This window comes from Chlamydotis macqueenii, chromosome 8 (genome assembly GCF_036417535.1).
Source record: "Chlamydotis macqueenii isolate bChlMac1 chromosome 8, bChlMac1.mat, whole genome shotgun sequence".
NCBI lineage: Eukaryota > Metazoa > Chordata > Aves > Otidiformes > Otididae > Chlamydotis > Chlamydotis macqueenii.
This window is the reverse complement of record NC_141563.1, coordinates 20996518-21010176: the sequence shown is the minus strand read 5'-3', so window position 1 is coordinate 21010176 and position 13659 is coordinate 20996518. Positions and strand designations below refer to the sequence as shown.

At 36.0% G+C, this 13659-nt stretch overlaps 1 protein-coding gene across 1 annotated transcript in view; it reads left to right on the top strand.

Annotated features, from left to right (window-relative positions):
- The window catches only part of PKN2 (protein kinase N2), a 57251-nt gene that overhangs the window by 24371 nt on the left and 19221 nt on the right, over positions 1-13659 (top strand). The window contains exons 2-3 of the mRNA XM_086752915.1: positions 1740-2040; positions 10276-10427. Coding sequence (XP_086609041.1) covers positions 1740-2040; positions 10276-10427 — 453 coding nt within the window. The remainder of the gene's footprint in view (positions 1-1739; positions 2041-10275; positions 10428-13659) is intronic.

The following is a 13659-nucleotide window of genomic DNA, read 5'->3' as shown; positions in this document are numbered from 1 at the left end:
GCATTTTAAGTAAAAACTTGCATTATTTTTTTTTCCCCTTTCATTTCGTACTCAGTTTGTCATTTCTGAATTGCTTGTTTGTTGTCTTTTTCACTGACAGACAAATTCTGTGGAAGATGGCAATTGCAACTATTTTTAGTAGTTAAGAATCTTTGAGTTGCTAACTTTTGTACTAAAAGTAGCATCTATGGGTAGAAAAGTTTTAGTAAGAGGGGTTTCAAGATGATTTAGTAAACTTATAAACTTATAGTTGAGAACAAGTAGGTTGGATCTTGCTTATGGAAAGTAGTATCACCGAAATGTGCACAGACTGAAATAGTTTGACTGGCATTATCTGTTGACATGTATGGTCCAGGAACAACCCTTGTGATCTTCATTTCCCCAAATTCTTTTGAAAGCAAACCAGTCACTGTGGACTATATCTAGAGATCATGTGTTCTGGGACGTTCTTAGCAGTTTATTAGCCTGATGCTGTGCTTCTTGAACTCCTTCCTCAAAATTTTCTTCTACTATTTCCTCTGCCGTATTATTAGTGTTTTCAACAGCAAATATTGGTGACAACTAATCTTACACCCCAAAGTTTGGACTTTTTAATCATCCCTTCAAATACCTTAGTGTCAACCCAAATATTTCAGAAGTTCAGGCAACTTCTTTATTGTGTTTAAGAAAACTTGGTGGAATTTTGGTCTTTTGGGTGGTTACATACAGATCAGGCCACACTTTTACCAAATACATCCCGAATTATGACTGGATCAGATTCTAAGTTCAGGAGAGCCCTTCTTTGATCTTCACTCAGTTAGCTCTAGCTAAGACTTCTTGGGTACAACCTGGTGTCTACTTATTGTAGAAGATCCATGTATAAGACACACAGTGTTACTACATATGTAATTGTGTTTGTACTTTATTGATGTAGGTTCTGTAATATGTCCTTTGTGCTCTTAGTTCTCAATGATACGTGAACATATGCTAGGCAAAAGCATGACCACATGTACTTGTGGTCTGAAGATTTCATCCCCTGCTCCCTTACTGGACCAACTCTTACTCATCACTGTAACTTTTTTTTTCATTTTGGCCTAGCTTGTCTGCACAAGAAAGTAAGTTTTATTTTAATCATTATTTTTTTAAAGTGAAAGGCTTTACTTGAGGGATTTAAAAAAAAAAAATCTACAAAATTTATTTTCCAGTTACATCTTCACAAGTCTTTATAAAGATGTCAGTATTGCTTCAAACATTTGCAAACATCGCTGAGGGGTTTTTTTTAACTTTTTTTTTTTTACAGTCTTTAAAAGGAATATATTCTAATGAATGTATAAAAATTCATCATAGTTAATAATTGTTAGAAGTTAGTCTTATTTCCTATATACATTTGGTCTATTAAAACACACAATTAAATCTAGAAAATTACAAATGTGAGTCATTAGCTCTGAGGCATGTAACTTGCAGGCAAGCAGCCATGACAAATCCAGAAGTATTTAAATCTCTTGCCGTTAAAAATAGACATAGTAAAGATGTCACTAAATTTAAAATAAATCTGTTGTAAAACGTAACTCCAGTTAACGTGTAATGTCTTGTGAGATTTTTGCTTTAGGGCAACATGAGTGTAGACCCATGGTTAGTAAATGGTCGTACAAAGTGAGTGTTTAATACAGAGAAGCCTAAAAGCCTGGTTGTTTTAAGTTTGCAGCATGCCTTGTCAAAAAAGTGTTTTCTGGTAGTTATATTACTGTTTTTCTTTCTAGGGGGATGCCAAAAGTCTTCTGGCCTCTGAGAATGTGAGCACTGGCCAAAAGTTGGACTTTTCAGATACAATGGTACAGCAGAATCTGGATGAAATAAAGGACCAAATCAAGCGGGAAATAAGGAAGGAACTTAAAATCAAGGAGGGAGCAGAAAACCTCAGGAAGGTCACAACGGATAAAAAGAACTTGGCATATGTGGACAACATTTTGAAAAAATCAAATAAGAAGTTAGAAGACTTACATCATAAGTTACAGGAGTTAAATGCACACATTGTTGTAACGGATCCAGAAGATGTTGCAGGTACCATACATTATTGTGAAATTGGTTTTTCCTCTTAGCTTAGATAAGCTGTATCCAATTTCACTTGAAAAAATTGCTCTGGGAATGAGCAAGCCCATAGCTGGTGAGCTTGTTACTTACATATGCCGATTTGTTTTGACTCACAAATAAGTATCCAGTCCCTTTGAGGTTTAAATTGTTTTCTGGGGAGGACTGTATTTCACAGACTCTTTGATAATGCTCTAAAGAGTAACTTAATACGTAACAGTTCTTCATGTTCAGTTATTACTATATTACAGTGATTGAGAAAATATCTTAATATTTCCTAATAGCTTTTCACTGTATAAAAGCAAATTTCAGTAGCTCTTCCAGTAACTTTCTCTGAGTTACACTTTAGGCATTAGCGTTAATACACGTTTTTATTCTTATAAAAAAATTTATAAGATTTGTACTTTAAAGTGTTTTGGTTTGTTTTTAATTTAAATCTAACTTTTAAAAACTGTTTTTTGTTGCGCCATTTATTGACTAACTTGTCAAACATTTCTTATTGTGGCTGCGATTTGTGAAGACTTTGGGCTTTCCCACAGTGAAGCTGCCATTTAAAAGGCAATTTGAAATAATTTCCACACAGAATCACAGAATGGTTGTAATTAATAGTTTTAATTACCATTTTCTGTGGCATGGCAGTGAGTCGATACTAATTTTGAATGTGGTTTTTTTTTAAATACCAAGCATGGTATATTAAGATGGAATGTTGTGAAAGTAAACAATCCTTTTTCAGCTTTGTGGAATGACTTGGGAGATACTGCCAGCCTGGTGATTTCACATTGCACAGACTCTTCTTGGCAAAAAGTTAATAAATGTGTACAAGCTATTGAAGGTGTTTGTGAAGTGAATACCAAGCCTTAAGAAGCTTGGGCAGTAGCATAAAAGACCGCATCATCTTTGTGAAGAAGGGTTGGTTACAGTGAGAGTTCAGGAAAATGCTTGTAGGTGATGTCAGTAATTCATACTCTCTGGCCCTGTGACATGCTGCAAAAGTGTTGAAGTGTCAATGGTGGCCTGCACAGTATTCTCTGCACTTTTTTACTTTTGGTCTTCAAGAAACAGAAGAGGTAGAAGGAGGGGGATCAGCTGGAACTAGTGAGGCAAAGTAGTTGCTGCAGCATGAAATGGGAATGAGTATAATAATGTATGCTTTGTAGATAGCTAGTAGGGTTCTAGTAGGTATGAAGCATTCTATTTCACATTGGCTAAGGTTTATGAAAATCCACTTCAGTGTTGACGGTAGTGTGGCTTTTAAAGGAACAAGAAGAGTGGAAGAGAAATAAATGCAAACTGTGTATAGACCAAATATAAAAATCTGTGCAGACATTAATTTTAAAAATTCATCTAGTAGTAGAATTTGAAAAGTGAATGAGCGCAGAGTGCTCTTGTTGGAGTGCCCCCTTCCAGTGTAGCGTTTTAAAACTCAATCACAATGAGTTAATGAGCAATATTGTCCTTGTGCATGACTCAGGAAATACAGTAGACCTTAAAAAAGCTTTCACTGGTTCTAAGGAGGTGGTTTGGGCACAGAGATCTAAATAATGTTGTTCAGATCCTAGTACGCTTCTGAAAAGGCCAGTAGTGTCCATTGCTTCTGTGAATAACTGTAAGCAGCCAGGCTCTTCTTGCCTTCTGTTCAAATAGCAGAGACTTCATGAAAGGCTCCAGGGATCAAAGCTCAAAGCTGATAAACTTACGTGCTTCTACCTGCTTTTGATGCATGTTAAACTTCTTACTACTATGTTTTTAACTTTCATTCTGTTCAAAGTATTATTGGTAGATAGCTTTTACAATTTTCCTTAATTACTGAAATATGCAAGAAAAAGCTTACTAATTCTGTTGAGATCTTTATATTCTCTGTATAGTATCAAGTATTCCTATGTAAGACCCATTTTAATAGAATGTATTGCATAAACTCCTAAAACTAAAAAGTAGTCTTTAATTCTTTTAATATCTCTTTTTAGATTGAAGATCTACAAGCGCCTACTCTCCAAAACTGAAATGCTTGAGTTTTTTTGTACTGTTTGCCTTTAATTTGCCTGTCTCCTTCCTCGTTCATGGTCACTAACTCATGGAGCGGGAGCACTGTCAGTAAACGTTCTGTCTGTCTTGAGACTAGTGAGAGCAAGTCATCTAGGTGATACTCTGATTTTTAATACTGAAGTCTTAGGTTTGACTTAAGGTATTAGTGAGCTTGGCCTTTGCAAAACAGGGTTGGTAATATAAAACTTATGACACACCAGCTGGGTGTTTGTGTGTGTGTGTGTATGCACACACATAATATTCAGCATACATAGACACATGGCCCTAAAGATCACTGCTGTCTGATAGAAGACGCCTCTGTGGATAGGTCACAGGTATCTCAGTCTAAGAATTCTTACTTTTCCTTGGGATCAACAGTGGATTTTATAACCATTTAGTGATGATTATGGGAGCTCCTCAAATAAGTGCATTGTTTCCAGAAGTTAACTTTATTCTAAGTTACAGCTTCTCTACTTCAGCTTGTGTTTGACCTTTTTCTCATCAGTTAGCAACAAATTATTTAAAAGAGCGAAGGAAACATATGGGAAATTTTTAGACTGTGCAGAGCATGAATGCTGAAAATAAGGTAAAGAGAGTTCAAGATCTGTGGGAGTCAGGGTCTGTGTTCTCTTTATGTACTTTAATTTTTTTTTGAGGGTGGTCCTACATTTTCCCTGTCTCCTAAAGTGTATTGTATAGGTTTTTGCAGGTTCTGAGTAGCAAAGTCAGGACTGAGATCCATTGACAAGTAACACTGAGAGAATCCTTGCCTCTAAGATGATGATCCCTTTCACCTGTCAGGCCTGAACTCTAAAGATTTTTTGGACTGTTTCTGTTGATTAATTGAAAGGTCATTGTAGTAACTTGAAAAAGTCATGTAATCTTTCCTTGTTCCTGTGTCTGAAAAGTGGGTGTGAACATGCGTTTGTAAAGTACTCCAGACTTAAAGCTGAAAAGTGCCGTGCAAGTTATTGTGACTTTTAATGTTGCTTATGGTATCAAGCAGCAACTTACATTACTTTTTTAAGGAACCGCTAATTTGTGATGCGACTTCTTTGTAATCAGCACAGTGTAATCGATACATATTAAAATTATTAAGTGTAGTGTTCATGAATCTACTGTAGAAAAATATGTTATAATAATGTTCAATTTCAAACAAGATAAGATACTTTGATGGTAGTTTGCCAAGATTTGAAAGCTTTCCATGTCCTGATGCCATAAGAAGTTATTTTCACAACTATTTGAAGAATTGGTATTAACCCTTAACAAAAAAAAAAAATGCAGTTTACCCTCACTTTCAGTAATATAGCTTTTTGGCAGATTTGGTAGCAGATGTATAATTCAGAAACAAATTTTAGCATAATATAGGTTTACTTGACATTACAGGGTTGCTGATGAATCTACATTTGTTTTAGAAGCGAGACTTTGTACCCAGGTCTCCCCTTATCATGCCCTTATATTAGTCATACTAGGATGTGGAGTTTTAAAACTTGTAGGTCACTGCTTAAAAGAGAAGCAGTATACAGTGCTACAAAAACAAGTAGGACAAGCCTTGTGACCATTACTGTTGAAAATCTGGGAGGTTTATTTTAATGTGTAACATGGGGATGATTACTTTATCTTAGAGATGAAAACATTTTGTATCTTGAAAACCTACTTCTAACACAGTAGCACAGATTAAATTGATATTCTTTTTATGTGTCTAAAAAGTAACAGTAGAGATTGTGGGTTTTAATATGACTCAGATGCAAGATTGAAATAGCTTACTTACAGCAAGTCACCGATTTAATTAGGAATATAGTTGATACGTAGGATATATAAAAATTGGGAAATTAATCTGTTCCATAGAGCTGATGTAAATGTGCACAGGGAGATGAAATTATAGAAAAACCTTTCAGGGAATTGAGGAGAACTGCATAAAACTTGGAGAACATGAAATCAAAAAGACTGAAGTTTGTGCCTGTGCTTCCATTCTCCTAACTAACTTCTAAGCTATCCACTTTACATCAAATTTGGCTGTAAAGATCATAAAGAATATACATTATTTTGTTTAAGAATATGGCTAGCTGACAGGGAAGTGAGCGAGAGTGGGGGATTTTTTTTTTTTGTCCCTACAAATGACTAGGTTGATCTGTCAGACACCAAAGTGTCCATATTATTGAAAGCTGGTAGAGGTAGCAACCAAATTGGTAGAGGTAGTGACTTTTTAGACAGCAGACTCCACCTACAAGGCTCATATGCATAGGAATTTCTTTTGGGAACCTTAGTGCAAAATAAAGTTATTGAAGCAATTTGAAACAATCTCCTGTCGCTTGTTTAGTCATTAAAATTAGCTGCTACTCAGTTGAAAGTCAATTCAACTTCAATTCCAGGAGGTCAGTGCTGGGTGTTTTCTGAGTGCAGAAAGGCACTGCTGCCTTGGATTTACTGATGGCTTAGTTCAAGTGCTGATGCAACCATCTTACTCTGAGAAAAACCTGATGATGCTTCTTTCTTCCCCTCTCCAGCAATGCCTAAACTTGCATCACAGGTATTTCTGTTGAGTATGACACTGATGAGGCTAACTACAATTAAATATCCTCAAATAAGATTAAAATTAACTGTTTACGAAAGGGCACTTGCTGCTAATTGAGTAGCTTAGCAGCATGCTGCAGTACCATCTGGGAAACCAAATTCAGAAAGTTACATGGGATCCAAGATTTCACACTGAGCTTATTGAAGAAATAGCGTACCTAGCATCTGGGGGAGAGTCCCCAAAGGAATGAGGAGCAGTCTCAGATGAGTGGAGTTGTGTCACTACTCTAATAAATATAATTTAGATGGGAGTGCTGGTGAAAGGCAATTTAGAAGCAATAAGTGGTTGCTAGTGAGCACTATGCAAACATTGAAACTGAAGAGGTTTTCAGAAGAGCAAAGATCACAGTTAAGAAAAACATTTCAGAATGAAAACTGCCATTGTCCTGATCCAGTCCAGACATTTAAAAAAAAAAAATCAGTTAAATTATCACTATTAATTTGTTTTAAGTCTTCTGAGTATATTGTCATGAAAACAGGATATTGCAGGTGTTGGGAAAGCAGTACTGAAGCTCTTCCAGCAGACTGCATGTGCACTAACGAGCTGCACAAAAATGGTGCTAAGCAACAACATTCATAGTTGTTCATGTAACTAGCAAAAATAACGTGCTAGTTACTTTAAATGAAGTCAAGTGCACTTGAAATACATCTGTTACTTCTCTTGATACTCACTGTCAAGAAGAAAATGCCTAGGGGCACTAATATATACCCCAGCAAAGCTCTTGCTGTCCTATGCAAAGTTGGACTTGAATGCACCCAAAATAGCAAGTCTTGTAGTGTTCTTACTGACCCACAAACATGGCAAACTGTAAAATCTCTTATTTTCCCCAGTTCAACCTACCTACTTGAGTGAAGTAGTAATTTGGTATGAGTACTTAACTCTTGTTTGACTTGAAGCATATACATAAAGCCCATTGATTGCAATTATCTGGATGAATTTATTAGTTATTTGTATTATGAAGGTGACTGTCTCCAGATGAGTTTTGAGCCCCTCTCTATAGTGCTTTACACAAATAGATTGGAGATAACTAGTCATACCAAAGTGATTACAACCTTAGTAGACATTACAAAGAGAGAGGGAAACAGCTAATACAGATGTAGCTTGTCATCCTGCTGCTAAGACTGTCAACGCTTACCATAATAGGACCAGTTTGTCTGGCTGACTTAAAACTTTAATCTGAATTCTTCTATAAGAAACTGCCTCAGGCTACTTACTGAATTGTAATGGGGTTAGGGGATAGGAGGAGTCACTTGGAAGCCATTTCTGAAAAGCTGTTGGTAAACTTTTGTATTTTTCTTTGAAAAAAAAAGATGTTTGTTAAGAAACAATATTGTTCCATGTTTAGGAGTTTAGTGAGCAGCTGTTATGCCTGAAGGCAAAAAAAAATATTTCTTCCTAGTATTGGTCCATACTGCAGAAAAGTTTCCTTTGCTGCTGGTTACTAACAAAGCGTATAGTAGAACCATTTAAACTAAATGATAGAGGGGGGTTTAGGTCCACAAGTGCAGACGAACTCTTGAGATGTCCCAGGTAAATGATGTGGTTACACCTTCACAGTGGAAACATGCAAAGGAAGATAATAACAGCTGCCTGGGCAACCTGAACCCTAGTATCTCTAATTAGTCCTTGACTTGCAACTTGAGTATTGTTTTAATGCAAAGGAAGGCTGCTTGTGTGCATCTTTAAAAGCTGTGAAAACAGATTTTAGGAGCATCACAGTCTTCCCAGGGATCATGTGAGGGCTGGGATCTTTAAGTGGTAGAAGCCTGCATCATAAACCTAAAGTTGGTAAATAGTCATTTATACAATTAGTCTGTTTTACAAGGAGACTTGACACTCTGACTTTCAAGTTTCACATTTGCTCTAATTTTGAATAGATTATTAGGTGAGGGTTAGTTGAATGTGAAGACATAAGTGAGAGGAAAAGTTTGTTGTTAATCTTTGTCTTATTAATAACAGATTTAAGGTAAAACTGTTCAAGTGCGGTTTCGCAGAGAAACCAAGCCAAAACATTGAGAAGAGGATGAACAACAAAACAGATGAGGAATATCACAGTTCTGTTGGTTTTGTTTTTGTTTTTGTTTTTGTTTTTTTTTTTTAAATGGTATTTGCTGTACTACCTTTGAGTAGTAGGATGCATTAAGAGTCTTGAAGTGGCTTGAAGTTAAGAGTGAATTAGCAGGAGAGGAAATTAAAACTTCTCACTATATGAAATCTGTATGTAGCCTCAGCAAAGATTGCAATTTAAGAGGAAATTACACAGCAGACTTTAAAGTAAAATGTAATAAATCTCCAAAACTAGTTATCAGAAGCTTCTAGAGAAGAAATAGGAAATAGCAGATAAGACATCTCGTCCCCATGACACCTCATAATTAATAATTTGTAAGTTACTAGTGCAATACCTGTGTTTTCTAATAATTGAGGATTTCAGGAACTTGATCCATCATTCTAGCTTTAATTCAAGGAAAATTAATTAAAATTGGAAAAAACAAAGACTACACTGTTGGTATCAGGTAAATATTATCTTCCAGGAGACCAGCTAATGTCATTTGCCTATGGAGAAGGTATTCTCTCTGTTGTTAGAATAGAAGAAATCAACAACAAATAAACATTATTACAGTGGACATAATTTATCCTCTTTTACAAAAAGTTTGAAAGAGAAGCCATTTGGACTGTTGGGGAAGATAATTAGCTAAAAGTACAGTCGTGCTGGAAATAGTTAAGCACTAGGAAATAGTCCGGTGGCCACTTATTTTCAGTTTATTGACAGTTCATGCTGCAGAAGCTGAAATATGAACCAGTGATTAACAGACTTTTCTGGAGGAGGATAGAAAAGTTAGGGAGTTTGACTGTAGAATTTGCTTGATAAAACAAACTTGCATTCCATTAAATTAATCCAGCAAGATGGAGGTCTAAACAAAAACCTTTATCCTTCTCACAGATCACAGTTGTTCAGTAACCTGTCTGCCTATATATCCAAATATCCCAGGATTCTGTTAAGATTCCAGGGCAAAACTTCAGCTTTATGACTAAGGAAAAGTCTAATTTTATCTAGTCTTAATTTTGACATAAACAGTGTCTGCAGTGTTCGCACTAGAATCGATGAGGGTCTACTTACGATCTGTATTTAGACCATGTTTATTAGTACTGAATATTATTATGCAAGTTTGGTTTTAAAACACTTAGATTTAAAAATCAGGAGTCTAAGAAAGCTTAATGGAAAACTGCATTTTTTTTTAATTAACTCAAGACATTCCAGAAGAAAGAAATCTCCTTTGAAACGAAAATAGACCTAGCTGCAAACCTGCCTATTTTACCACTCCCGAAAGTGATTCATGTGAATTAGGACATGTGTAGGAGTCACTAGGCTTTTGTTAGGCTTTTCATGTTAAGGCGCATTTGCAGTGCTGTTGCAAAGTAGCTCTAGACAGGAGGGTCAGTCTTAATTCTTAAGTATGATGTTCCAGCTTTGTTTAATCTATTAACTTAATAGAGTAGAGTTTAGGGTGCTTTGTGGGGGAGGGGTTTGGGTTTTGGTTTTTGTGGAGTTTGGTTTTTTCCTTCTTTTTTTTTTTTTTTCTGCACACATTACATCTTACTTTAATTCACAGATTGTCCTAGGACTCCTGATACTCCAAATAGCGATCCTCGTTTTTCTACTAACAACAGATTGATGGCCTTAAAGAAGCAATTGGATATAGAACTGAAGGTAAAACAGGGAGCAGAAAATATGATACAGATGTACTCCAATGGCTCTTCAAAGGTAAGGCTTTGGAATGTTTAAAGAACATGAAATTACGGTGGATTTTTGTATTGATGTGAATGTACAACGTAAATAGTATGCAACTTCAGTGTTTTTAGTTTGGGGTATATTTTTTGTTAAGTAGTTATGTCAAATCTGCTACAAATTACTATACAATTTTTTTCTGTTGTGATTTTTTTAACCCACTCAAGTGATTGTTTTATCAATTTGTCCCCATGCTGTTCAACCTAAATAACAAATCCGGCTTACTAAATTTAGTACATCTAGTAATCTTTGATCATGTGTGATTCACTTAGCAGCAAAGCTTGGTATGACACTGACTGGTGTCTGATGCTTTTTCTAGCTCCACTAAAAAAAAAATATATATATTCATTAGATTAAAGTTGTAATGTGGACGATAATTACACAAAAGGTGGCATTGCCAAGTATGCTTCTGAAATAGTCATCTAGTTTTAGTTGGCAGTAAAAAGATTTGTACAAGATATTTGTGGTAATAAGGTGTATAGTATTTTGATAGAGTTGTTATAAGCTGCATTAGTACACATGCACGTAAAATACATATAAAAAACTGTTTTTTACAGAATTGTGCTATTCTAGAGATAGCGTCTCATAACATCAAATGGAAATTAAAAATAAAGCCACACCTATTTCTAGATCTGAATTTTAAACATATGCTCATTTCCACTCACTCTTTTGATAGCACCAGAAGCTCTCCAAGGAGGGAGTGGGGAGGGAAATGTTTACTAACCCCTAAATGGGTTTAACTTGTTACATAGTCCTAACTGTCTAATAGAATTCATCATACACTAAGAATCCCTTAACTCAGATGAAAGACAAGCTGAGCTTTGTAAATGGAAAAAAAAACACCCAAACAAAGAAAAACAAAAAACCCAAAAACTTATTTTATGAGTGTGAGAGAGGTATAGTTCTCAAATGAGAAAAAGGGAGAGCGATCCTCCACTTACCTACCTATTCAGCCTTCATTAGTTACTCGTTACCTGTTCTTTCCATTTACTTCTACTAAATCGTTAAGTAGATTAATTTCCAAACTAAGGGGAAAGACAAGCATAGTTCTAACAAATAGTACGCAGTAGCTTGGTTAGATGTTTCTGTGTCCAGACATAGTAAATAAAATAGAAATGTTTAAAGTTCTTAACTGACTGGCCCAACACCTAGCTGGGTCAGTAAACTTATAAAAAAGAAGTGTTTGACTTGAAGAGTAGACATCTATGAATTGGGTTGCTACCCCTTATAATTGATACTGACCAAAAAGCATTGGAAAGGAACTTCATGTTTCTGAGTTAATTTCTGCTAGAGACTGCTGGAGAGGCAGATTACTTTGTATCTGCCTACTGCTTGACCGACTTATACCTCGCAAAAGTTACAGTGAATGCTACTCACTCCCGGAAAAAATAGTTTAAAGTAGATGGACCGTAGGTGCCATCAAGCTCATCCTGTCCCAGCAGCACTTCTGTTGAACCAGCTGGTACTTGGGTAGCTTTATCTGAAGGTGACCTGTAACCTGTTAGCCTGAAGCAGATGGAAGAAATACCTGGAGTGCACCTCATGATTAAGGGCCTGGGAATGCTGTCCATGCACCACAGTCCCTCAGCTCCTGGAAACCCTGGAGTCTGCATCCTCTGGGGCCATGTACTTAACATCAAGTACACTTAAAAATAATAACCAGCTGACCCAAATGTATCAAAAGACATACATGAATTATGTTCCTAATAAACACTCAGTAAGTAATCTTATAACAGCCTGAAAGAACTTAACTAAACACTCAGGCTGTAATACTAGACATTGTTAGCAGGCTTTGATCAGACTAGGTAGAAAGGATAAATTCTGGTTTGCTTTATGATTGAGGCTTGTAATTAAAACTGATGATTGAATCTTATATTTGTAATTGTTAAATGCTTAAATCAGCCTACCGTATTGGGTGTATATAGTAACTGGACTGGGGAGAGCAAGCTGGAAAACACAAAAGCATTGCCAGCTGCTTCAGCAAACAGGATGGCAATGGTGCGTATTCATTTTCTCATGTTCTTTATACTCAGTAGTGAGTTAATTTGGCAGGTTTAAACTGTAGGCTTGAGCATAGTGGCTACATTTTAAAAAGCAAAGCTGAAAACAACTCAAGTGTCTGGATGAGGTGGCCAAAAGCGGCAGAAAACTCCCAGTTTGAATCCAACTGTGGTAGTCCAGTAGTTCTTTTCAAAGTAGCCGCAGGACTCTAAAACATATTAAACTCTTTTGTGACCTTTATTCAAGTGTACTATATTATCTAATTTCAAATTTGTTGTATAATTTTCAGACCTAAATTTAATGGAGGGAGGTCACCATTTGTTTCTTAAAGATGAAAAAGCGGTCACTAATAGTAATGGACTCATCATCTCATGGGAAGGTTTTCCCTTTGTACTTGCTCTGCTTGCTTCAGTAACATTCAGCTCAGCCTATTCTGACTTAAGCGAGATATTGATCATCTTTCCTTGGACTTGTGTGGATTCTCTGAGATCCCACGACAGCTTTGCAAATCAGTTTTACAGGCACTATCAGTTCTTCTATACTCAGGAGATGCCTTGAAATACTTTGTATTCAGTCTCTAATACTAAAAGAGCTGCTGAGTATAACACATCTATTTTGATTCCAAAGATGGGATTTTCTGTCTCTTGAAAACATAAGGATATCTCTATAATCCTGAATTACCTCCATTCTACACATTGAAGGGTTGATGTTGCCCCTGAGCCAGCAAATCATTGCAGTAAGAGGATATGAGGGACAATCAAGAGCAGTAAGATCAAAAATAAAAGTGAAGATACAAAGAAACACAGCATATTTATACATCAGTGATGCATGGATAGAAGTTTAGTACAGGATTCTAAAGTTGCTTGTAATCTGTTACTTAGATGCTATACTGTGCTGTAGGCAGTGGTTATTGCAAAAGTTTACATTTGTATTTGAGAAGGCATTCATTTAGGAAATTCAGTGTACTCATTAAATAATTGAGTAGCTAACATGGAATCTTAAAATATGAAAACTAGTGGTATCTCTCTGAAATGTTAATTAATACAAAAACTTAAAACCCAGAGTTCTGAGACTATGGTGTGCAGAGTGGGCACAATTTTTCCCTCTGCAGCCAAAGCCTTTTCATGTGTCTATCTTGGTGTATCTACCCTGCACAGCATAGGGTAGCATTAAAACATCTGAGTAATACGTTAGGCACAAGGTCATA